Source organism: Petaurus breviceps, unplaced genomic scaffold, assembly GCF_028583685.1.
Source record: "Petaurus breviceps papuanus isolate PSGF00001 unplaced genomic scaffold, PetGlider_PUasm1.0 183, whole genome shotgun sequence".
Classification (NCBI taxonomy): Eukaryota; Metazoa; Chordata; class Mammalia; order Diprotodontia; family Petauridae; genus Petaurus; species Petaurus breviceps.
The window spans coordinates 8,342,111-8,369,726 of record NW_027185791.1 but is presented as its reverse complement, the minus strand read 5'-3'; the positions used below and the strand labels follow the sequence as shown (position 1 = coordinate 8,369,726).

The window sequence follows — 27,616 nt, the reverse complement described above, 5'->3', positions numbered from 1 at the left end:
ACATGCTCAGTTATACCCAGGATCAGCAAGATGACTGCAGAGTCTGCTTTGGTCTGTCACATTCCCCATCACCATCTACCAGTCACCTGATCAAGGATTCTATTGTCAGCATTCTCTTCACTTCTAGGTGAATTCACTTATTAAGAGAAATAAATTAAAAGTAGATCTACAAAAAAGTTGAGGACCTTGTGATATATTGTACAGAAAAAAAACCAAACAACCATGCCCCGGTAGTGATTTACCCATATCCTTTTTTCCATAATAAAGAACATCATAGCCCTGCGTAAGTGTTTATTAAACAAAACCTCTCTATTGATTCTTTAAACCACAATCACATTAAGGTCCTTCATCTGATTTAACATAACTTTGTTCAGTATGCATTACTAAGCATTACATTTGCACTTTTTCTTCCCCTCTATTCCCCCCCCCCAAAAAAAAAATCAAAGGAAGGAGGTTTTATATATAGGAGCATGGCCTATATGAGATACTTAACACTTTCTGTGGTCTAACTTTGGATTATATATAATATATATTTGTATGTGTATATATCTATATATATGTATGTTTGTATGTGTATTAAGCATGACATGAAGTAGATGCCTTTAGAAATAAAACTCTTTCAACTGAAACTGTTACCTGATTCCATTGACTAATGCTTTGTAGTCTAATATGTAAATAAGGAGTAAGCATAGGAAAACTCATTTAGAAATTCCTTGAGGTGGCTTGCTAGGTAGAAAAAATCTTCAGAAACAATGGTGATATAAAAATATCAATAAATAAAATTTTAATCCATCGAAACTCTTCATAGGATAATAAAAATCTTTCATAACTTGCCATTCCCTTCTACCTATCCAGTTCTCTTTTTCTTGGTCTTTCTCTATCAATACTGGAAATTGCATTAAATATGTATACTAATAGCAGTTTTTATTTAGCAAATTCATGATGCTGAAAGATCAGAATAGCATGGATTGTTAAATCCTCTGCTCAGTGGCTGATAGAGATCCTGAAAAAGTGAACCAAAGGTAGACAACAAGATGAAGAAGAAAAAAAACCTTGTAAATTCATAAACTGGCTATTTTTTTATTCCCAAGAACTTGAAAATTTACTGTTCCTGCCATAAAATATTTAGCAAATTTTTCAATCTTTATAGGAAAGGTTACAATCATTGAGAAGTCATAGAATTCAGGATACATATACATCATTCTTTAGACAATAATTTTGCTTTAAAAGGATCATGTTCATATAATTTTTGCAAGTGAAATAATTGTAAATATTTAAGACTATTTAAAGAAATTTTTTTAATATCCTTGGTAAAAAATTACTCCATTTGTTTTATATTTAGATTTTTGTATGTAAATTTTTCTTAAAACAAGACAGACTTGTGTGAGTTTAGCTGTTCAGCTTAACAAACATTAAATATTTACCATGTAAAAAATATATTGTGCTGAAGTATATAAAAATAAGACACTGATCCGACCTTCAGTCCAATTCAAACAAACATTGCCTACTATTATAAAAGCTGCTGTACTATGGACTAAGGTGAAACAAAAATGTAACGAAGAAAAACTTGAGAATTTATTGGAAGGATCTAACATATACATAGATAAGCATATATTAAGTAATTTGAGAGAGAGAGAGTGCTAAAAGTTGGGGTGATCAGGAAAGGCTTTGTACATGAAGTGATACTTGATCTTGAAGGAAGCTGGGGATTCTTTTTTTTTTTTTTTTTGGAAGGCAATTGGGGCTAAGTGACTTGCCGAAGGTCACAGGGGAAGCTGGAGATTCTAAGAGGTAAAAGTGAACAGAGAATTCACTCGCAGAACTGTGGACACCATGTGTGAAAGTGTGGCGATAAGAGAACAAAAAAATGAGTTTAGGAAGTAGCTTGTTGGCCAGTTAGGCTGGAATATAGACTCTATGAAGGAGAATAATGTGAAATTAGCATGGGAAGATAAGTTGGTACCAGATTGTGGAATACACATACACACATCTCCTAAAGGAAACAGGAAGATACTGGTAATTTCTTAATAGACAAAGGGTGAAGAAAATTCTTTAGGCAGTTGTATACAGAATAGATCAGAGAAGAGAGGGAGGGACTAATTAGAAAGTTATAAGAGTAGTCCAAGAAAGAGGTGATGAGTGATTCAATAAACTCTGATCATAGTCACAGGAGCAAAAATAAAGACACAGATTTGGAATCAACAAGATTTATCAAGCTATGGGATATGTGAGTTGAAGGAAGATTAAAAGGTGACTTAGATTATGAACTTGGGCAAATGTGAACATCGAGGTACTTTCTACAAAGGAAGTTTGGAGAGTAGGTGGTTTCAGGGGAACTTGCTGATAAATTGTTTTGAACACGTTGCTTTTGAGCAGTTAGTTGATTGTGTGAACCGCTGAGAGCTGAAGAAATCTTCAGTGGAGAGCACAGAGAGAACAGAGGGGATGGTGGATGGGGATCCAGCAAAGGAGATTGAGAAGAAGTGGACCTACAGACAGGAGGAAAAAGCCAAGAGTGAGCAGTTACCCCGAGCCAAGGGAAGAGAACTAGCCAGGAAGATGACTGTCAAAATCTATCTGCAGAAGGGTAAAATAGGATGAGAACTAAGAAAAGGTCATAGGATTTAGTAGCTGAGGCACTTGGTCACTTTGAAGAGAGCAGTTTCAGTTGAGTAATAGTGTTGAAAGTCCCATTACAAGGAGTTAAGAAGTGATGACAGGCAGACAGTAAATATAGGCATTTATTTCTAGGGGGGGTTACTTCTGAATGGGAAAAGAGATGGAGGAGGATAGCCTGAGGGAGAGTGGTGGGGACAAGCAGAGGTTTGGGCTTCTTTGTTTTGCTTTCACATGGAGAGCCCTCAGTATCTTTCTGAGCAACGAGAAGGGAACCAGTCCATAAATAAAGATTGAAGATGAGAGAGTAACTTGGCTACTTGCTATCAGTGGGACTTTGGGTAAGTCATTTGAAATTTCTGGACCTGGTGTGAGTAGAGAAGGAGTGATAGGTTAGGGTGGACTACATGACCTCTGAGTGACCTTCCAATTTTACATCTATGATCCCTGTGATCTTTTATAACCTGGCAATTTTATATTTCCATAAATAGTTTTATTTGACTACTTCTCTTATTTCTGTAGGAAAACCCTTTTCTTGTTTCAGTTAAAGGGGATAAAAGGATTATTTATGCCCTATCCAGAGAGGTAGGCAGCTAGGTGGCACAGTGGATAGAGCACCAGGCCTGCAGTCAAGACGATTTGAGTTCAAATCCAACTAAGGACACTTACTAGTCGTGTGATCTGAGCAAGTCTGAGCAAATGAGTTAGAAAAGGAAATGGCAAACCACTCCAGTATGTTTGCCAAGAAAACCCCACAAAGGGGTCATGAAGAGTCGGACACGACAGAAAACAATTCAGCAACAACATCCAGAGGGGAAAGGAGACTAGGCAATTTTCTTTAGGACTCAGAGTTAAGTTGGTGGTAGTGGAAGAAATAATTGAAGGAATAAAAAAAATTCTGGGGCAGCAAATATGATACATTTGGGGAAGTTGCTCTGGCCTTCCTGGTGTGTTTCTTGACAACACTGAAGGAGTGGTTTTGTCAAGAGTTTCTAGGATGAGAGGTAGAGAGCATCCTAGAAATAACTAACCGGCAGGTACAGAGTAGGGAGTCCAGTCGTTAAAGAATTCATGGCCTAAGAGAATAGAAAGGTTTGAGGGACGGCGATTAGATTGATGGAAAGAAGGTTCATTGGGGAATGTGAGAGTGGTGTATTGGTAGCTGGTAAGAAAAGTGCTGTCTCAGAGGGGCTGGGCCTTTGCATACTTTAAGTGACATTTCTAGGGCTGATAAAGTTCTCTTTCAACTCTTTCTAATCCAGTAGCTTGAATACAGAAATGAGGCATTGTAGGGGGGAAATGGTTCCGTAAGTGAATTTAGCTCAGTTTTGAGAGGAATCATCTTCAAATAGGATTTCAATTGCTTTATAGAATATTATTTAAGCTAAATTAACTACTGGGGCTGCTATTTAGGAAGGAAAGATACTCTTCATCAGGGGAGTAAGTCAGGGGAAAAAGGAAAGATGGTGATCCATGAGTGAGACATGTCATTATAAGGTCATATAGACATTCCCAGGAGTTTTCCTCTCTGGAAACTCCTAAGTGACAGGAAGTATCCTCAGCATTCCCAACTGTTAGACCATGCATCTCTTTTCAGAAGGTAGTTGTGCAGTGTCCTCAGAGCAGATAGCCATGCATTTGTGAAGGACAGAAAAGGCTTGGAGAAGCATTAGTCCCAAAATAGGGCCGGATCTGTGCTTCTTCATATTAAAGTATCACAAATTCATTACTAAAGAAGAGAACATAGATGTATTTAGAGTTCAGCTTCAGTGGTCTGCAGGGAAAGACAACAAAGTCTGCATTTAATGACTTATATTCCCATTGGGCAAATAAATGATGTGGCTGTTATTTGTGTAATTATGATTTTTTTAATGTGTAAATTTCATGTCTGTGTATGCTGTTGTTTGTGTATTTAAATAGACTTTGCAGTGACAGACAAGATTATTTTTGAAAGTAATTATGAATGATGTTATTTTCTTTCATGGGGATGGTGAAGCAAAGAAGTTACTAAGCAGTATGATTCACTTCTTGCAAAAAACGCAAACTGTAAGCGCAAGGAAGCCTTTGAACCTATTTGCCAAAATGAAGACCTTTTGAAAGTCAGCAGAGACTTCTCGATAGGAGACTAGGATAGAGAAGGATGAGGAGACAGATCCTTCAAGTGCTCTGGCAGTGGTCGCCTGTAGGCTGGCCACATTTTTACAATGTGCTTCTAGGGCTCCCCTTGTAGATAGAGGTGGTTGTGCTGACTACTCTGTGACAAAAGCAGGAACTAGAAGCATTTCCTAGCAACCTTCTCCGCATTGCTGTTGTCTTTGAATAGCTTCCATCCTACCCAACCCCCTCTTCTGGACCACTCTTCCTTTGTCTTGGCTACTGTCACCATCAGTAAATATTTACCCTGCTAAGCATAGAGGACCGTGATAGCTCCCTGCCTTTAAGCAATTTAGCTTGGTTGGAGTGACAGTATGTATTTGTAAAGAAGCACTGTGTCCTCTGCCTTACAGAACAACCACTAATCAGCAGACATTTACTCATTACTTCCCACCTACCAGACCCTGTGCTAGGCCCTGGAATACAAGGATATAAATGAAACCGTTTCTGCCCTCAAGGTTGCAGACATTCTATCAGGAGAAAAGACCTGGACATACACAAATACACAGGAAATAGCCCAAAAGGAGATACCAAGTAACTTTAAGGGGATGGCAGGGCCCTAGAAATTGGAAGAGGGATATCCTTAAAGCCTTCATGCAGGAGGAGGCCTCTGAGCTGAAGGGTGGAGGATGCCAGGTATTCTAAGAGACAGAGCAGAGCAGGGGATGCATTTCAGGCTCAGGCAGCAAAGACAAGGAGGTGGGAGGGGAGTGTTGTGAGCAGCAGCAAGTAGGCCAGCTTGGGGGGCCACTGGGCACATGAAGCATGCCATAAGCCTGCCCAAGTCGGCTAAATCTGGGTGGACAAGGGCCCATGAGGGTGACCAGAGCTCACATTGGATTCTACAAACAATATAGAATCTCCCTAGGGGTTGGGGAAAGGCTTAAAGTGAGAAGGCTAGCCCCAAAAGGGACCTTAGAAAGCTTCGATGTGATTGGATTCAATCTAATATTCACATTGGATAGGTGAAGAAACTGAGGCCCAGATTTGTTAAGTCATACCTGAAAACCCAGGTCCTCTAAATCCTTTCTAGTGTTCCTTACCCCATACCTAAAGTGACTATTTTCTTTTCTCTGATGTTTTGTTTGTTTTAATTAGCCATGGTCTGCCTTCCCAGCCTCCCACTCTAACCCTCGCCCTACCCCACCCACCACCACCAATTGAGAACATGACAAAAACAAAACCCATTACAAATATGCATAGTCAATCAAAACAGATTTCTCCATTGGCCTTGTCTCCTGCCCCCCCCCCCCCAAATGATTTCATTCTTTATTCTGATTCCTTCACCTCTTAGGAATTCGTTCATCAGTCCTGGAATCCTTGTTGGTCATTTTGCTGGTAGAGTTCAGCCCAATAGTATTCTATCACACTGATATACCGTAACTTGTTCATCCATTCCCCCATTTATGGGTACACCATTAAATTCCCATTCTTTGCCAACTCAAAACAAGCTATAAATGTTTTTGCACATTCTTAGAGTTTACTTTGCTTAGGACTCATTCCTCCCTAATTTAACCTTCCTCTGATTCCATCTCCCCATCCTCTCCCAGTTTCCTGTTGAGTTAAATGGGTCTTTGTACCCAACTGTGTGTGTGTGTGTGTGTGTGTGTGTTCCTCCTTCTTTTGACCAGTTCAAATGATAGTAAGGTTCAAACAGAAAAAGGAGACAAATAAATGTATCATATATCTGGGAGATAGTATGTATGTAGGGGGTGGGGAGTATGGCATGTGGAAGGGGAAAGACTATTAAGAAATGACTCTGAGATCACAAACCTAGGTGAATGGGAGAATAGTGGTACCCTCAGCAGATAATGGGGTTTGGAAGAGGATGGGTTTACAGAACAAGATGTTCTCCTTAGTATGTATTTGAATATGAGATAACTATGAGACATCTCCCAGTGGTATCCAACAGGCCATTGGTGATCTGTTACTGGAGTTCCGGACAGAGTGATAAATAAATTTGCAATCATCTGCATAAAGATAACACTTGAAACCATGGGGAATTATGTGCTCGTGAGTGTTGAGAGAAGAGGTCCTAGGATAGAAAGATCCAGCAAAGTTTATGGAGAAGAAACAACCATGCAGATAGAAGAACAAGGTCATGGAAGGCAAAGGAGGAGAGAGAGTGTTCAGGAGAGAAGTATCCACCAATCTCTAAAACTGCAAAGAAGGTGAAGATTGAGGGAAAAGCCATAGGGTTTAGCAGTTAAGAGGTCATTGGTATAAGGTTGTTTCTAGGAATTGGACATTGAAGAAGAAGAGAAATACACACACCTCTATATCTACATATAGATATATGTATATGTGATGATAGCTAGAGAATCTAGGAGGATCGAGTGAAAAGTGTTTTTGAGGGTAGAGCTAAGAAGCCTTTATATTAGTGACCAGGAAATCTACTGACATCAGGTTCTTTCCCAGATATATGCCAAGCTCCTCGAGTGCAAGGCTGTGGTTTGCTTTTATCTTTGTATCCTCAGTGCCTGGCACATGGTTGATGATTAATAAATGCTTATTGATGAATCGATTGAAAAATAGCCCTTAATGTTTTGAAGCAGACACTTTAAAGATTAATTTCATCTCCTAGCAAACATTAAGCACTGTTCATAAGTGTGTCTGTATGACATCTATATATACATACACACATGCACATGTATGCATACACACGTGTGTGCATGCACACAAAGAAGTATGTTTTCCTTGGGAAATTTAATTTGTATCTGTTTTGTGACAGGTTATGTTACACCTGAGAATTGAGCCTTTTGGAAGTAATAATAGTTGGAATTTATAAAGTGTTTTAAGGTTTGCAAAGCACTTTTAATGATATCATCTTACCTCATTTGAGCCTCACAACAACCTAGTGATGTAAGCACAGCATGTGGTGTCATCCTCACTTTATAGGTGAGGAAACTGATGCTTGGAAACTTTGAGGGACTTGCTCAATGTCACTTTGCCATTGTTGAGAAAGGACGTGAGCTCCATTCTTACTGACTCCAGATCCAACATTCTATCCACAGTGTCGCATTGCTGCTCTTAACCCGATCTTCCAGCTTGGAAATTACTATCATTCGTTTTGATACAGTATGTGTACTATGTATACTCTATATATGTACGATATGGGTTATTCCATTTTCTTCCCTTCTCCCTCAATTTTTTTTTTCTATTCTGTGATAGACTGATAACCTTGCGTTTCCGGCTTGGGAAACAGGTGCTTTTGTCTTGGGGACCTCTAAATTTGGGCTCTAGTTTATAACCTGGAACTTTTGATTTTAGAGCTTGATGGGACCTTAGAGGTTCACTGAAGTAATAAGTCATTCTTCCTCATTTCATAGATGAGGAAATTGAAGTCCAGTTCAGTGGGAAAGCACTGGTTGGGCCTGAAAATTGAACTTCAGTTCCTGTCTGTGCTGTAACCTGCCTGTATACCTGTATTAGTCAGTTTACCTTAATTTCATATTTTATTGAATTCACCTCTTGGGGCTTCCATGTCCTCATCTATAAAATGAAGGAGAACCCAAATACCTTTTAAAGGCCATTAGAACTTGCCGTTCTAAAGGTATTATTCTTCAACTTGCCTAAACTAACAGATTTAGATTAGAGTTCAACTCTAAATTTAGATTAACTGAACTCTAGATTTAGGGTTGAATGTGACTTTAGAGATAATCTTGTGCAAACCTGAGTGAAGAGTGAAAGATTAAGTGGGTTGCCCAAGGCCACAAAGATAATAAGTAGCAGAGGCAGGATTTGAACCCATGATGCTCTATTATAACATACTTCCTCCTCCTTAGCCTCTTCTCCCCTTACTCACACCATTCTCTGAATCAGTCTTCCTGACTTATCTCCATGGTGTCCTACTAATTGGGCCCTTGAATATATTGTTGAGCTAAGCAACCTTGGGTAATCTTGAATTTCTCGTGAAGCGGTAAGTAGCTGTCACACCAGTTTAAAGTGGAATGATGACTTATCCCTTGTGAAAACTCATGAGGTAATTGGGGAGAGGGGAGGAGGTGACAAGTAATGCTCTGAATTCTTCACATAAAAGGTGCTACATAAATTTAAAATGTGTTATAATCACATGCACTCACAGAATTCTGTTCTTTTAATTAAAAAGTCAGTCTTATATACTGCTAAAGATCAGGAAAGCTATTTCTCCTCTGAGGAGCTGACCCTTTAACATTTCACCTTAACAAAATATGAGATTGTATATAATTGTATAACAAATGTAAATTCAGGTTCTGCCTTTAAGTTTTAAAACTAGTATTGAGTAATTCTGTTGTGAAATATCTTACATGAAAATGTACATTTCAATGGTATGTGTTTTATGTTGTATAAACAACCAGTTGAACGTTAGATTAAGGCCTTCTGTGGAAGGAGATGATTAGAAATGCTCTGTCAAGAACTTTTAAGAGTGGAGGAATTCAGGGGCAAATAATGTCTTTTTAGCTAAGGAAGGGGAAAGAGGTCTTGCACTTTGAAAATAGATTGAAAGATTCAGAGACAAGAGTGGGGAAAGGAAGTAGAGGGAGTGGCTACTTGGCAGGTTTCAACGGAACAAAGTGAAAGAGACTGAATAGGAGAAGAGCAAAAGGAAGCCAGAGCTAAGGTGCCCATAGCTTGGAATGATGCAGAGCCTTGAAGAGAAGACACATGAACTGAATGCAAAAGGTAAGGAAACAGGGAAGGAAGGCCTGGAGAAAGCAATGTGAAAGCAAAGAACATGGAAGGAAAATGGTGATTTATGTACGAGAGCAGGATATCAGGCAGGCAGATGTTTTACTAGTTGTAACAAGATATTATGGGCAGGATATTATTCATAATATTTTTTAAGGTGAGAAGAACAGATTTTTATAGGATAAAAGTGAGCAGTAATTATGAGATTATCTCTGAAGCATTATAGAAGCTTGAAGGCTATAAAAATAACAGAAAATGTCTTTTAGATGATAGAATAAGTATTCTAATTTTCCTCCCATCAAATTAATTTGCTGACAGATACCCAAAGCTAGACATTCTTGAGGCTTTTCCTATGTCCACAATGAAAATAGGCAAAAGAAAAGGTTTAATGGGATTTGTTAGCTTAAACTTCTAATAACTCCCATACTGTGCTATAAAAATGGGTTCCCCTAGAAAGACACTGAGCAATGACTGAGTCAAATTATCAAGGAATAATACCAGCTTTGCCGAAATTAATTCAAAACTCATAGAGGTACTTTACCCACTATTTGCTGAAATGTTAGTTCCACTTTTGACACCATGCATAATGAAATAATTTAATTTTTTAGGTTTTGTTAACTTCCTACCTAGGGCAAGCTATCAATTTTAAGGGTATATGCAGGAGAATGGAGGAAAGACCTGTACTCAGGAGGGACCTGGGTTTGAATCTTTGCCTTTAACAGTAAGTAGTCCTGTGACTACAGGCAAATTACTAAACCTTTCTATTGTTGTTTCCTCTTCTGTAAAATGGGAAGAATAACGTGTACTATTTGCTTCCCAGTGATATTGTGAAAGATGAAATGAGATAACATTAAGTAAAAAGCACTTTGCAAGCCTTAAAGTACCATATCAATATTATTTCTTATTCTTGTTATTTTATTATTATTATCATCCGAGTTCTGATGCCCTAATTTCTTAAGAAATCCAAAGAATTTAAACCAGGGGAGGAAGCATGCGGATATAGTATTTCTTTCATTTGACCCCAACTCACTGATAACAATCAAGCTTAGAACTACAGAAGTGATTATGTGGGACAAATGATGTTTCTGGCTCTGGTGAACTTAGGGACTGTAACTCCAACCCAGGGCCCACAAGGTTTCATGTATGGTGGGGAGGAGGGATCCTCTGCAACTCAGCACTGGCATGTTTGAGACAGGTTTTGATGGGCTTTAATTTACAAATTAATAAAGTGAATGTTAATCCTGCTTCTGTGTTAAGAGATCTTTCTGGGTCCTTCAGCACTAGCTCAGGGCTTAATGGGGAAGCAGATCAAAAACCAATTAATTCACCTCATTGGTTTATTTCTCTTGATTTTCCTTCCTTTTGCCTAAGATCATTTCCTTTTACATAAGACCATCCTGAAAAGGCAAATTAGCAAGCAGTTTGCATGCCAAATGATATTGTTTAACCATTTCATTGTACAAATGAAGATGCTGGGGCAAAATCTGTAATGTCTCTTCTGTATTTTAATTTTTAAAATTATCAAAGGACCATTTTATTAAGGTCAAATGCACATAAGTAAAAGAAAAAAAAACAAGTTTTTTTTTTTCCTCCACTGGGATATTCTACTGTCCTTAGGCATTTTTATAATGAAATATAAAATGGACAAAACTTCATTTGTGCTTTCTAACTGGGAGGGAAATAAATGGACATTTGGGAACAGTTATATTTGGTGGTTGTGATAGGACACTCTTAAAACAAGAAAAAATAGAAATACAAAACGAAATTCCTTTAGAGTAAGCTCATCTAGTCCATAGCAGATAATCAGACCAATTTTAGGTATTTCTCTGAAGATTTAATTTAGGCATATAGTTTCTATCCACAGTGCCATGTTGATTTTTTTTTTAATGACTCTATGGACTCCTATGTGCCCCTCCCTTTCCCCACTCTGGGGGGAATAACAGCAGCCGCTTTTTTGCCATTACTGTGTGATTCTTGCACATGCTTGCAGTATGGATATGATGATTTCAGTATGGATATGACTAATCAGTTTCCAGTCTCAAAAATAAAGTGGGGAATTTTTTTTTTAGATAAACCCATCTTGTGATTTGTCATCTAACTTCTCTGGGCCTCAGTTTCTTCACTTATAAAATGACTGGTTTGTACTGGTTGGCCACTAACCTTTAAAAATTCTGTAACTATGTGATACTACTTTCTGTTTACTTTTCTTTTTTGCTTCCTTTACATCTGTTTTGGTTGTCACTGTCCAGTCATGTCTGACTCTTTGTGATCCTGTGGACTATACTGTCCATAAGGTTTCTTGGCAAAGATGCTGGAATGGTTTGTCATTTTCTTTTCCAGTGGATTAAGGCAAACAGGTGAAGTGATTTGCCCAATATCACATAGCTAGTAAGTGTCTGAGGCTGGATTTGAACCCAGGTCTTCCTGACTCCAGTCCTAGCTGCCTATATCTATTTACATTTTCATAATAAATATCTCGTTGTAGAAAAAAGTTTAAACTTTGTTCTGTTACCTTTTGTAAATTTTTAGTTACTTTATCTATTTATATATGAGAAAGGTAATATAGAATGAAGTTTCATCTATCCATTAAACTACATAATTGGGAAGCAGTTTTGATGTGCGAAGTGATGGTAATAAAGCCCAAGTTTTGAAATGAATTTAGTAACTAGAAAGTTTACTTCTTGAATATTAGACTGTTTTGAAATAAGTTGAAGTCATGTCTTCATCCCTTAAGTTGGTTCCAATTAACTAGACAAGTGATTTGCAGATTTCTCCTCCCTGATGTTTTCTTGCTTTTAATGGAAACAATCAGAGTGGGAAACAAAAGGTAGATTTAACTGGCTTTGGGTTGAACCCTACTTTCTGTCAAATTGCTTAGCATTTTCTTTTGAATTATTCAGCTGCTTGATTGGGTCAATCAGGTTCTAATTTTTTTTTTTTAAATGCTTTATTAACTTCTGATTTACATCGTTCGTTTCCGCCAGATTTTGAGTTACAAATTTTCTCCCCGTTTTTCCCCCAACCATCCCCCCAAAACAGCAGTCCCACACAGGTTCTAATTTTCTTAGTAGGTTGTTGCAGAATTACACAGTGTGTTCCTTTTTCCTGCTATGTTTTAAAATCTATCTTCTTAAAATTATATCATAAACAAATTAGACAAGAAAGGTAGATACCTCTCTCAACCATGAATAGTAGAAGAATTAACCAAAAAAGTGAGACAGACAGCTCTTAGAAAAAACTGACCATTCTGATGACATATAATTGAAAAGTTTTTCATAAAATTAAAATGAGTAGGGAAACAATTTTTTACATTGTAGCCAGTTTTTCTAATAAAGGACTGATATCTATGACATAAGGAATTAACACAAATGTGCAGACATGTAATTCCCCAAAAGCTAGTGAAAGAATGTATTATCTTTTACCTGTCTGCATCAGTGTGTGGCATACAGTAGGCATTTAATAATTGATTGAATGACCTAAAAAAAGATATAAATAGGAAATTCTGAAAGAAAAAAAATTGACAATGTTTCAATAATCATACAAAAATGCTTCTTTAATGAGAGAAATAAATTTTAAAAACTCTTTGGTTCTACTTCAGATTAATGAAAATAACCCAAAAAATGGGAAAATATTGGAAGGCCTGTGAGAAGACAGGGATATTAATGCACTGTTAGTGAAACGGTGACCTGGTGAAACCATTCTGGAAAGTAATTTGGAAATGTACCCAGAATTTCTCTACACTATGCATGTACGGGGACCCAGTGATATCAGCACTAGGCATACACCTAAAAGAAATTAGTGAGAGGGAAAACATCATGTATACTAAAATATTCCTAAGCAGAACTTTTTGTTTTTGCCAAGAACCGAAAACAAAGTGGGTAAATGTCAAGAACACAGAAGGTGGGATTTTAAGTGAGTCTTGAAGGCAGGATTAATTGGTATGTATTCCACACAAGGGGAATGGACAGCCAATAAAACTATCAGTGTCACTGTCAAAAGATGGAATGTTACTTTGGGAGGAACCCCAAATCCAATTTGCTGGATTGTAGAACACAGAGAGAGGAGTACTTTAAATATACTGGCAAGGTGAAAAGGGGATGGATTATGAACTATTTGATCTTGGAGGTAATTGGGAGGTTCTGGGGCTCCCTGAGTAAGAGGGAGGTAGGACATCAGTTGTGCAGTGACATGCACACACTTTATTTTCATTTCTTTACTACCCAACACAAAGTGCTGCTGTTGTGCATATTTTTGTATATATGGATCAGACCTTTGGTTTAAGAAGATGACTTTGAGCAGCTGATGTGGAGGATGGATTTGCATGGGGAGAGACTTGAAGCAGGGAGACCAAGCAGAGGCTGTTATCATAGTTCAGGTGCGAAGTGCAGAGGTCATGCACCATAGTGGGGTCTGTGTAAGTAGAGAGAAGTGGGAGAAGTGACAAGACTTGGCAACAATGGATGTGTGGGTCAGGTGCAAGTGAGGAACCAAGATAACGCCTAAGTTGTTAGGCTGGGTGACTGGGAGGGTGGTGATTCTCTGGACCGTAATAGGACAGTTGGGAAGAGGGGAAGGTTTGGTATGAAAGATAATGAGTTCTGTTTTGGATATATTAAGTTTAAGATATCATGGGAAACTCAAAGATATCCACTAGGTAATAGAAGACCAGGGGCAGTTAGGGTGGCATAGTGAATACAGTGCCAGGCCTAGATTCAAGAAGACTCATCTTTCTGGGTTCAAATCTGGTCTAAGACACTAGTTGTGTGACCCTTGGGCAAGTTTCTTAACCCTGTTTGCCTCAGTTTCCTCATCTGTCAAATGAGCTGGAGAAGGAAATGGCAAAGCATTCCGGTATCCTTGCCAAGAAAACCCTGAATGAGGTCATACAGAGTTGAAGAGGACTGAAAAATAATAGGAAACTGGAAGTCAGGAAAGAGGTTAGGGCTAGATAAATGGATTTGAGAATTATCTGCACAGAAATGATCATTTAATCTATGGGAGTTGATGAAATCACTGAATAAGGTTCTGAATCTGGGATGTGTAAGCTATGAGCTTAAAAACATTATTCTGAGGAGTCCATAGCTTTCCCCATACTGACAAAGTGGTACATAACACAAAATATTAAGAATTGCTACTATAGAAGGAAAAAAGAAGAGAGCCAAGGACAGAATCATGGGGGTCCCATCAGTGGTTATTGGGCATGATCCAAAAGAAGAGCTATCAAAGGAGACTGAGAAGATATGATCAGACTAAAAGGAGAAGAACCAGAAGAGAGCAGCATTCAGGAAAACCTAGAGCAGGAGTTTCCAAGAGAAGAGGGTGATTGATGGAGTCGAAGGCTGCAGAGAGGTCAAGAAGAATATGGCTTGAGAAAAGAATATGAGATTTGGCAAGCAAGAGGTCATAGGCAACTTTGGGAAAAGCAATTGAATGATGAAATTCAAAGTCAGACTGCAGAGGGTTTAGAATCAAGTGACTGAAGAGAAAGTACTGGATGTGGAGTACAGAATGCTTTCTCAAGGGTACTAAGATGAACACATACTTATATTTTATTGCACTAAGCAGAACGGGAATGTTTATTCTCCTGATTAGCTTTTCATTTTGTTTTCCAAATGTTAAAATCCTTAAGCAATTATGAGAGCTTAAAATACTTATATATAATATGCATAATACATGACAACAAAAACATATGCTAGTTTTTTTTTTAAGTTTATGTTTGGATAAAATTGGAAATTTGTTCCTAGAAAAAATTTGGGGGCTTGATTTGTCAAATTTTGGAGTAAACATTAATTTTTAGAGTTCTTTGTACTTTGACAGAATAGGGTATGTCCTGCCCTTTAAAACTCTTCATTGTCTCCCTTTTCATCAGTCAAGACATATGCTTGAACTTATTGTTATGACTTGAATAGAGATTGAGTTCAACATTATTTCCTTAATCCCAGTAATTTCTTCTGTCTGTCCTGAATGTTTACTTTATTGTTATAGTCGAGTCATTCAATCGCCTCCAACCCTTCCTAACACCAAGGCCACCCGCTGCATCCTGGGCCATCAGCAATCGCCTTGACTTTTGTTTGTCTTTCCACTGGACTTTCATGACTCGGGAAGAGAGAGTGAGGCTGAGGACTTTGTGTAACTCTGCCTCCCGCACATGTGATTCACACACGAGTTAAGACATCACCCCATGGTGGCATTGGTCCTCTAAAGAAACGAAGTACAAGCAACAACTTTTCTATAATTCTTCCTGTCCTCTGTCTATCTGTCTCTCCTCTTCTAGCCTTTCTCCTTCCCCCACCTCCTTCTCCATTTAGTGGCTTTGTTATATGGGGCAAATCACTTAACTTCTTCGAGGCTCAGTTTCACCTGTGAACTAAGGATACTATTTATACTACCTACCTTACTGTTGTGGGGAAAGTGCTTAGGTAGCTATATAAATGTGAGCTGCGTATCACCAGTACGTACACACACACACACACACACACACACACACACACACACACACACCAGCACCACCCCATTGGGAAAAAAAGGCAAACAAGACCCTTGAAACAAATATGTAAGTGTAGTGAAACAAAGTGAAGTCTTATGTTGGCCACATACAAAATAGTATGCAGAATCAGAATTCTGCATCGTGAGTCTCTTGCCTTTCCACCAGGAGCTATATAGCAGCCTTCATCATCTGTACACTGGAATTATTTCATCATTTCATTATCAGTTAAGTCTTTCAAATTTTTGTTTGGTTTTGCAGTATTATTATAGCTGTCCTGGTTCTGATTTGATTTTTACATAAGGGGAAAACTATTTTCTATAACTTAAGAATTCCTCTTTGAATTTAAAATTCCCTTATTCTAATATTTCAACTTCTTATGCAAAGATTTTAGAATCCGTTTTGTTTTCCCATTTTCTGTTTTGTTGTTTGATTGGTTGGTTTTTGAGTCACTGTGAGGATGTTTTCCTTCATAGTAGCTTCACTGTCTATAGAGAGCTCTAGCCATCCTGTATCACTCCTTGTTCCCATTCCCTAGTTGAACTGCTGCCAAGGAAGACTTAATGGGATTTTCCTGAAGTGCCCAGTGAAGTGCTCTTCCTCTCCATGGCCTTTTGTAACCACAGACATGCCAAATTCCAGCCACACTGTGTTTGGGATCACTGTCTGTGACTTGTTTGTGGCTGATCACTGCATTAGTCCACTCTGGCCCATACAAGAGCACTCTCTCTTCTGTGGCATATTTTAAGTTAGTCTGAATTTAGAATGAGATGGGATAGGATATGGTAACACAGATCTCATTGAAAAATCATGTGCACTAAAGAGTGTTGCCCCTCAGTTTCTAGATTATTTATTGCCAAAACACCATGCCGTGTGGTTAGCTAAAATTTAACCCTTCCCAGATCATTGAGAAGCATTCCATTATCCAAGAACTTCAGCTTTATTTGGTATTAGCAGTAGAAAAGGGAACAAATTTTATGAATTCCACTTCAGAAACGTTTTTGTCATGGAAGGTTCACTCCCAAGAGGCCATTACTTGAAGAAAAAGAATGGGGTGAATTAGAGATAAGTAAGCTTGTTAGATATCACATTTTGGAAAGAACATGACATTAAGAATTGGGTAAATGTATTCGAGTCAAAATAGCAAGCACTTGTTGAGTACCTGCTATGAGCTAGACACTATACTAAGGTTCTGGGGTTACTATGGAAAGGCAAGAATAGTCCCTGACTTTAAGGAGTTTACAATACAATGGAGGAGATGCCATGCCAACAACAATGTACAAACAAACTACAAATCCGAGAGAATCTGTCCCGAATAGTAGCTTCCATTTGAATTTCACTGAAGGTTTACTAAGTATACTTTCCCCACAGTGATAAGTAAGGTAGATAATACAAATATTATTATCCCTTTTTTTAAAATTTTTATTTATTTTTTAAAAGCAATCGGGGTTAAGTAACTTGCTCAAGGTTACATGGCCAGTTAATTTTGGGTGTGGTGCTAAGTATCTGAGCCCACATTTGATCCCCAGGTCATCCAGACACTGGAGCCGGTGCTCTTACTCACTACACCACCTGGCCGCCCCTATTATCCCTTCTTTACAAGCAAAATTGAGCATTAGAAAAATTAAGTGACTTACCCAAGGTAATAGTAAATGGCAAAGCCAGGCTTCAAATTGATGTCTTTTGGTTCTATCCTGTCTCCACAACCTCACATTGCCTTTCCATGTCTGGTCACTTCACGGCGTAGTGCCTAACGCATAGCGCTTGACACAAAGTAAGTGCTTTTAAAAATTTTGATTTCATTGAAAAGATCTCTAAGTTGATACCTATTTAAACAAGGCATCACATGGAGCAGACATATAGATCTAAATGAATTGAAATCTATCAAGAATCTTCCTGATTCATTTGATATATCAGGATCCAAGTAAAAATAAGAGGAACGTTAAAATACATAATTGGGAGCCAGTTAAAAATACAAAAATTCTAGCTCTTATTTGTAATTCATTGTGCTCAAAAGACCAGCAACTGTGGCAGAAAATTACAGTGAGAGGGCTTCTATACTGAAGACTCTTTGTCTTTGTGCTTTGCAGTTTCCATCCAAGTTTGTTGATTATAATGATCATGATTATGCATGGCACTTTATTACCTCCAATCAGTACTTTTAATTGCACTCAAAAAGGAAAAGCAGTAGACAGTGGATATACTCTTTTCATGCAGCTCAGCCTCTCTGAGTTATTATGTTCTGTGACATCTTCCAGGTGACCTTCAAAGACTCAAAATACAGGCTTAAATATAAACACTGGGTGTCTTTGGAGGGGAAGAAGGAAACTCTTGTCAGGAAAGGAGGACTGCCTTAACTCTGGGCTTTCCTGGTAAGAAGCACCATGGTGTAGTGGAAAGGACACGGAACTTGTGGTTGGAGCACTGGGGTTCTCTTCCTTTTTCTTCTACTTAGCACTTGTATTCAGCACTCTTTTGAACCTCAATCTCCTCATCAAAATAAATAAATAAATGAATGAATGAATGAATAAATGAGCCTTACAGCTCAAAATCCTATAGGTTACTTTTCTTTTAGACTCAGTTTCCCACCCCCACTCCCTCTTGCCCATGTTAAGATTTGTATCTACTGATGCAGAGTAAAACCAGGAGAAAAATTTATACTATAACAACAATATTGTAACAAACAAACAAACAAAACCAGCTCTGAAAGACTGAAGAACTCTAATCAAACAGTAATCAACCATGATTCCAGAGGACCAATGATGGTGAAAGCTGCCCACTTAACAATACAGAGATAGACTGATGTGCAGAATGAGAAACATTTTTAAGACATAGCCAATGTGAGAATCTGTTCTGTTTGATTGCACTTATGTGACGCAAGGGTTCTGCATTTCTTTTTATTTCTTCTTTTCTATTCCATTGTTTGAGGGAAGGAGGACAGAGAAAAAATAAGATCCTCCAAAAAAGTTTATTTTTAAAAGAAAATTTCTTTCTATTAATGAAGTATGCACCTAGCATTTAGACAAACATAGGAATTTCTATTTTTATTGAATGAGAAAGTTTTTAGGTTTATTCTACCATGTGATATAACTAATTGTATGTATATCATAAAGCAATTACCATCCAAGAATTAACTTAGTCTTTTAATGTTTGTTCAGTCTTTCTAAAACTTATTCAAAACATGGTTTCCAAGTTGAATAAAAAGTAATTTTTTGGTGTTACTGGTAGTAAAGTATGATTGTTTTAAATAAAAAAATTGTAAGGAAATGTATGGCAAAGGAAAAATTCGTGTTTAGTAGATAATGATGAGGATAGGGACAGGGACTGGGCTTAGGATTTCCATGGTTTAGTGAATTTTCAGGTGAGGAAACTACCTCTACAAGCACATAACAGCATCTTCTCTGCAACTTATAGTCTCAGAGGATTACTTAAGTGACTTGCCTAGGGTCATACTGTCATATGTACCATAGTTGACTCATATCCTGTAAACCCAGGTTTTCCTGTCTTTGAAGTCTGCTCTCTATCCATTCAACCACACTGCCTTTTATGAGAATTTGACACATGATGCAAGAAAACATAGCTAGACTCTTATGTCTTTAGATTTTAGGAATACACACACACATTTATATGTGTGTATATGTGCGTGTTAAATATATATCATATATAACATATGCATATTGCTATAAGTGAATAACAATATCTATATAAGATTTGAGTGTACTTAGCATAGGAATGTGGGCAGAATTTGGTTCACAGATTTGAATGTTGCAGTAAAATATATGTACAGAGAAGCACCTGTTTGTTGCCTATATAAAGGCTAAACTGTACAGCTGACAGCTTAAAAATATTGTACAAGAGCCATGTTTCATGTCTAACAGTAACCATCTGTTCCTACATTCCAAGATCAGCAAATGGTAATGAAAAAGAAAATAGTAAAGTCAACTTAAAAACAGTTCTATTTTAGGAAAAAATCTATTAGTTGCTTAATTTAGGAAATGGCAAACTGAGTAGAATAATTAAAGCAAAACCATTGCATGGGGGCAAGTGGCTATGAGTGAATCTGATTTACACAAAGTAACTTTCATTCACTGGTTCATAGGATGATAGACTAGAGTTGGAAAGAACCTTCAACATCATCTAATCCAATCTCCTCACTTTGTAGGTAAGGGAACTTACCTGGAGTTAAGTAGCAGACCTAGAGAGTTAAATAGCAGAAGTTAAATAACTTCTTTAAGCCTAACTCCTCTGATTGGTAGGTTTTGTTTGTTTTGTAGTACAAAGCACATTCTTTAGTATTTTGTGAATTAGACAAAAGTAGTTTTCATTTCTTTAGAACAAACAGTACACAGACATTGGGTGTCCTCTGGCAAAGGCTAGATAGCTACTTGTCAGGTGTGTTGGGGAGGGAATTTTCCCATATATATCATTGAACTGAAAGTCTGTTATAGTCCCTAATGTCACACTTTTCCTCCATTGTATTCTTAGAAACTTTGTCTTAAAATAACCTACTATCTAAATGTGCTGGGGAATATGGTTGTAATTGAGGGCTGCATTCCTTGATAAGATTATAGAATCAAATAAGCCTTGATATTGCCAACCATATGTAATAGAGGCAAAAAGCCAACCAACTCTCTATAATCATTTCTGCCCTCAGTCCTATAAAATGGGCAAAAATGGTACCAGTTACACAAGAGACTCTGATATTTTAAGTATACACATATGGCATATAAAAATACAAATCAACTGTGCCATAAATTTGACCCTAAACAATATGCTGGCTATTACAAAATTTTCAAAAATGTAATTTTATTATAACTAGCTTTAGAGAGGCAATATGGCTTAATGGTTAGAGACCTGAAATCAGACAGAAAAACCTGAGTTTAAGTGTCAATTCTGACCTACTGGCTATGTGGCCCTGGACAAATCACTTAACCTGTCAGTGTTCTAGGCCCAAGGAAGAAGGTCACTAAATTCTCTCCTCAACCAGATTAAAATGTAAATTGACAAATGTCTGACAATACAGCCCAACTAAGATAATGTTAATTTGTGGTGTTCTAAGTCAATATGTCTCCAAATGGATCTAGGCAATTCTCTAAGACTGCAAGTTGCAGACCTTTACTGGTAGAAGTAGTTTCCTCATCTGGGAGTTCCCTATACCAATACAATTACAGGTCTGGTCCACATTTTGTCTAACCAGTCTCATAGCTTGAGGGTTAAATACAGTAAGTACAATAAGATTCAGAAGAGGGAGAGGTCACATCTGTCTGGGAATGAAGTCAGGGAGAAGGATGAAAAAGCTGCCAATTGACTAGAACCTTGAAGGATTTTGTAGTATTATGAAATGTGCTATTTGTAAAACTCTTCACACCATGCCTGACACATAGTAGGTATTGAATATATACTTATTCCCTTTTCTCTCCTCCTGCCCCCCCCCATTTCAACAACTTAAAGAAATGAGAGATAGAGCTATAGGATTATGAAGTTAAAAGGGATCTTAGAGACCATTGATTACAGTACCCTTATTGACAAATTTTTTGTTTATGAAATATCAGTTTTATTGGTCTTCTACACAACCCCTAGAACTCCAAAATGGTAACAGGGATGGGGAACCTGCAGCCTCGAGGCTACATATGGCCTTCTAGGTCCTTGGTTGCAGCCTTTTGACTGAGTCCAAGTTTTACGGAACAGATCCTTTATTAAGGGCTACACTTGAGGCCGCAGTTTTCCCCACTATAGAAGAACTATCTCAAGGACTAGTTGTGACTTTAAGAAATTCACCAATTCCTCCTGCCTTACTTAACACACTCTATGTGAAAGAAAAAAGTGGGAATATTGCTTCCAGATATAGTTTTCTGAAGTGTGTTATAAAAAAAAAAAAAGAGTTGTGAGAAAAAAACACACTCAAATCTTGGGAAACTAGGTGAAGCATGCTTGGCATTTCAAATACTTTTCAGAATAGCGGGACACACAAGCATCCCTAAATTCCTTACTTTAAATGTAATTGAAGCCATTGAATCTGTAACCGTAAGTATGGGTGGTGGGGACCTGTAATTGAGTCACTTTTTGAGTAGTTGCATAACTGCTAAACATGTAAGCAAAACCAGCCAGACTTGTTAGTAAACACTACTTCCTGAGGCACGCAGAATTGTCTCGAAGAATTGAAAATCTCTTTCACCACTGATTCTGCTCATCTTTTAAGTAATGTTGTCCATCTGAAGAGAGCAAGGGTATTTTTTCCTCCACCTTTGTGACCCTAACAATTTCAAGTTGGAGTTACATTGAGGCAGAAGTCATTTATTTCATAGGATTATGGAGTTAAAAGCTGGAAAGAATCTTAGGCTACCTCCCCCATTTTAGAGTTTAAGTGACTTGCTCAAGGTGACAAAGGCAAGTGAATAACAGAAACTATTTGAGCCTCAGTATGTCCTGACTCCAAATTCAGAGCTCTTGTCAATATCCCACAGCTTGCTAGGAAGAGAACTTGACTTTTTAAAACAAAAATAGAACAAAAGGAGTCATTTTCCTGGAAAATAAGTCACTGCAGCAGCTTACCTGTCAAAGCTGGTGAACAACAGGTCACTACTCCCCTCCATTCCACTAAGGGTCTTTCCCAATCAAGGCCTTTGCCCACTGCACCCTGCTTCTTCCTTGACACTAGACTAATTCTCATGCCTGACTTAGCTTGAAGTCAAGTAAAAATTCCACGAGGTGAATTAATGTTGTTATGACTACTACACCAGTAACAGAATTAAGACAAAACAAGATGAATAATATGTTCTATTTGTTTTATGGCAAAATAGCACCATTTCTGCTTTAGTTTATCAACTGAAAGAAATTGTATGTCTTGAGGCTAGAAGGGCTGCTATTTGTCATCTGGAGACCTAATCTTTTTAGGACTAGCTCTTCTCTTCTACACATTTCCAAAACAGCATCTTGCAATTTGAGTTGCCTTTGCTGCCAGTGAATAAGCAGAGACCTCAAAACCAGTGTCCCCCCCACCTCCCCACCCCCAAGGCACAGCAAGCCCTGCTGAAATCCTGGCTTTTTAAAAAAAATGCCAAAACCCTTAAGGCTATTTCCTGCACCAAGTTCCTCTAGTCACTAACTTGGTTATGAAATGCTTGACTAACTTTAATATTTTAATATAGTTATTGGGCAGAGGTCATGACAAGAATGTTGGAAAGTTTCACTAAGGTGCATATTTGAAAGCTGCTAACAACAATAATAATTAATACCTACATAGTGCTTTAAGATTAGAGTACTTATATTTTCTCATTTGTTCTCAAGCTTGAGGGCAAGGGGTTACTGATCCTAAAATACACCAGTATTTGGAGGTTTTTTTGGATCCTTGGAATACTTGCTAGAGAAATGGAATAGTAAACATGTTCTACTTCTTACAAGTGGATTGTTCTAGGGGTTTTGTGGGAGTAGAGACAAGAGAAAGGTGTGTGGGTAGGGAAGGAGATAAAGTAACAAGTTTTAGAAATTATAATACTTGATTCCACAGACGTTTATTAAGCACCTTCCTTTGGAGGAGGCCTTGCTAGACGCTGGAGAGGGGGTGGTCTTAAAAGAAAAAAAAACATTATATAGTCCTTGCCCTCAAGGAATTTATAACTTTAAAGGGGATTATCAAGCCACAAGCATTCAGTTAGGATCCACTGTATGCTGGTACTGTACTAAACACATACAAAACCAGAAATGAAGGCGAATCTGCCTGCAAGGAATTTTTTTCTGTTGGGGGACACAACATAGATGTGCGTGTATACATAAATAAATACTAAACAATTTTGGTAAGAAGGCATGAACAGCTCAGAGAAAAGCTTCATTTTCAAGGCGATCTCTGCACAAAGTTTTCAAGGAAATAAGGAATCTCAATATTTGGAGATGAGGAAGAACATTTCAGGCACAGAAGCAGTCAGTGTGGAGGTAGAGTGTGAGGAAGACCAGTTTGGTGACAGGCCATAGAGTGTAGAGTAAGAGGACTAAGGTATAAGAAAGACTGAAAGGGTGTTTGGAGGTAAGTTGTGAAGGGCTTTAAAAGCCAAATGTAGAGAAGTTTATATTTGATCCCAAAGGTATTAGGGGACCATTTTTATTAATAGGACAGCAACTATGGTCATGCTTGCACTACTAAAAAAAAATCACTTTGGCAAGCTGGGAGAAACTTTGAAGAGGGGCTAGATTTGAAGCAGGGAGGCCAATTGGGAAGCTCTTTTATAGTCCCTTTGAGAAATGATGGAGGGTTGGGGATAGGAATGTGAAAAGATATGAAGAGAGAAAAAATGAATAAAAGATGCTCTGGAGGGAGAAATGAAAAGATTTAGATAACAGTTGGATATGTGGGGCAATGGAGAAGAGGCAAGAATAACTCTATAGTTGCAAACCACTGGTGCCCTCAATAGAAACAGGAAAGTTCATAAGGGTGAGTCCTGGTTAGGACATGTTATGTTTGAGATGCCTATGAGACACCCATTTCAATAGGTTGTTGGTGATACAGCACTCTCAGGAGAGACAGGGGCTGACTGTATTGATCTGGAAGTTATCTGCAGAGAATTTCATCAGGGAGTGAAGCTTATTTCCTATGTCCATCAATCATGGCTCCCTCTGAAGGCAGTGTGATACACACAGTACAAGTGGGGCTTCAGTCAAGTCACTTTGTGGGCTTCACTTTCCTTATCTGTAAAGTTAAGACGTTATACCAGATAATCCCTGAGGTCCTTCTCGCTCTGAATCTATGGAGCCTGAGCCCAAGGTGTGCTTCGGAATGCTGTGGAGGCAAGTGTGAAACTTCACGTTTTGTTTTTCCTTTTCTTTAGGAGCTGTGTCACTCCGTCCTGTTTTCTAAGAGTTGCTACTCCTGAACACAGCCAATCTTTGCCATTTTGGCTTCTTTTCAGAACAAACATTTTCTCATAAAAGCGACTTCACAGATGGCTAAGAAACACTGTGGCATTTAAAATAAAAATTCTCCTTGGTCAGCACTGGACCTTGATTCCAGTTGTCCATGTGACACTGAGTGATCAGGTGCTGGCTAAGCAACTGTTCACTGAACCGATGACAAATTTGTAGCTCATTCACACACAACCAGATGTTATATTAGGAATACTAGAAGGATTTATGTCTGGCCTTCCAAAGAGCATATGAATATGAATATTCATCAAGATCCAAGGTTTCTAGCAAGAGTGTACGACTAGGAAAGGGAGAGAGTGGAAAATCATAGAAATTGTTTAGAGTATTTTCCTGTGCATTCCCTGCTGGAAAATTGGATCATATATGAATCAACACGGAGATTCATAGCCCCAAGAACGTGAATAAATGAAGCCTTGTTTAGAATTGTCTGCCCTTGGAGAACAAGCTAAAACGTTTTTAGAATATATCATTAAATTTGTGTTAAGTATATTGATTTTTCAGATGTCAACTTTGTATAATTGTAGAATGGGATTCTCATTTAATTTCAGAGAAGTAAAAAAAACTAGTGCTAAAATTAATGTCTTTTGATCCAAGTATCTGTTAAAATGCTTCTTTCCAAAATGGGCTAACTTTATATTGTCTTCTTAGATATTCTCTAACCACCAATATCTTGATTTTTTTTTTTGTCAACGTCAGGGCTTCACCAGTAGAAATAGATAAGCAGCTCTGCCAGTGACTTAGTAGACAATTTCATGAGTACATAGGAATTAGATATGGTAAATCCTCCTGTTCAACCCCCTTATTCTGCAGATGAAGAAAACTGAGATGTAAAGAGGTTGTGACATGTCCAGCCATGGTTAATTTGCAGAGCATGGTTGGAACCAAGTTACTCTAACTATATATCAATTTTTAATGGCTTTCAATTGTGGTAGAAAGCTCCATTCATATTTCCATAAAGTGATTTATGTTAACATCTAAAATGATATCTGCTCATGAAAAGTATAAGTTCAATACAGTCCTTTAAGATATCTTCCTCACGTCTCTTAGTTCAATAATCTTCAGGAGGAATATTTTAAGTGTTAAAGTACCTCCTTAAGAACTTTTCAATATTACTTGATGTAATGATTTCATTACTCGTTGGCCATCATTTGAATTATTCTTACATAAGAACCATACTTCCTTGGTGTTGGTACTCCCTCTGACAACATAAATCATAGCCTCACTATGTCTTAAAAAGTGACTTTCCTGACTTGCTGTGGCCAACTTTCCGGTCATGAGCTTCTCCCAAGTTTTGCTAGTGGTCAGGTTATAAAAACAGAGTCCATCACTGACTGGGTCCAAACTCAGAACCTTTCATCTTACACTTCCATGCCATGATGAGGCATCCATGTAGAACCTGAATGCGTCTAAAAACTTTCACAATCACAATGTTCTTATTCTTTATACAGCAAACTCTATAGCCTGGAAAGAATAGTCATCTCCAAATATTTAACCCATTTCTTTATCAAATTGAGGAGGAAATGAAATCATGAATAGAGGAGTCTGTCTTCTCCATAGCTATTCACCCTTCTTTAATATGATCACAAGTAGATATCTACAAATCATGTGCTAATAGTATTTGCAATGGAGAAACCCTGAAGACTTTCCTAAGAGATATCAGGGGTGAAGGAAAGATGTACCCATTGTTATTTGATACAAAAATAGTGTTCCTTTATAGTGCTTTAAACACTTTATTTATTTAAACACTATAAATTTTGTGAAGCAATTTACATATTTTATCTCTTGGGCTTTAAAACAGACCTTTGAGGTAGGTACTATGTATATTATCCCATACTATGTGGGATCATCCCCATGCTACAGAAAAGAAAACTGAGACCAAGAGAGATTGGATATTTTGCCCATAGCCATTCAACTAACAAAAGTGTGAGAAATTATATGTGTACTCAATTCTTCCTGACTCTAATTCAACATTATCCACTAAACCATACTTCCATTTGAAGACATAATTCCAGAGATTGAAAGAATAAACATCAGTAAGGGCATGATAGTTTACTTAGAAAACCCTAGAGAATAGTGAAAAAACTAATCAAAATGGTTAATAGTTCAAAAAATAGCAGGGTGAAATAAATTACAAAGTTGCCATAATTTCTTTACATCAAGAGGCAGACAGGGACTAGATTTCTGATTTCGTTTGTTTAGAGAACTTGCTGAAAAGGAAGTTCTATCCACCAGTGAAGGTCAGCATGTTCTCACATAGAAGGTCAAGGAGAATAACAACAATAAATATGTGAGTTAGGTTATTGACAGTCTTGAAGAGGACAGTTTCAGAGGAGTGCTGAGACCAAAACTAGATTTGAGGGGTTTACAGAATGAGGAGGTAATGAAAAAGTTAAAACACTGGGTGTAGACTAGAGCCAGCTCCTGAGGTTAGGGAGACCAGGGTTCAAGCCCTAATGCTGGAATGTAAGGGAGTGCCTTTCCATGAAATAATGACTTGGGTGTTTTTTTTTAAACTATTTTTTTCTTTTAAAATTGTTTTTGTTGTTTTTAGTGATTTTTGCCTTATGTCATTTTTAATGGATTTCTTGAAGCTGAGTGTGTAGATAAAAATTAAATGCTATGAGTGAGAGGTTGGTTGGTCGGTTGTTGTCCTTCATTCTCTAAGAGGACCAAGATGACATCACTATACTTGAGTGAAGTTTCACTGTGTCCATCTGTGGCTGATCAGACCACTATGAGCTCAGAATGCTCTACCACAGGGCAGGCACAAATAGTGTATGT

At 37.8% G+C, this 27,616-nt stretch overlaps 1 protein-coding gene across 7 annotated transcripts in view; it reads left to right on the top strand.

Annotated features, from left to right (window-relative positions):
* The window catches only part of TNFAIP8 (TNF alpha induced protein 8), a 127,073-nt gene that overhangs the window by 87,136 nt on the left and 12,321 nt on the right, over positions 1-27,616 (top strand). The window contains exon 1 of one of the 7 annotated variants that reach the window (XM_069087837.1): positions 9,315-9,432. The exons of the other annotated variants lie outside the window; for them this stretch is intronic. Within the exon in view, the coding sequence (XP_068943938.1) occupies positions 9,387-9,432 (46 nt within the window). The 5' untranslated portion in view covers positions 9,315-9,386. Of the gene's footprint in view, positions 1-9,314; positions 9,433-27,616 lie in introns of those variants that run through there. 7 annotated transcript variants of the gene reach the window in all.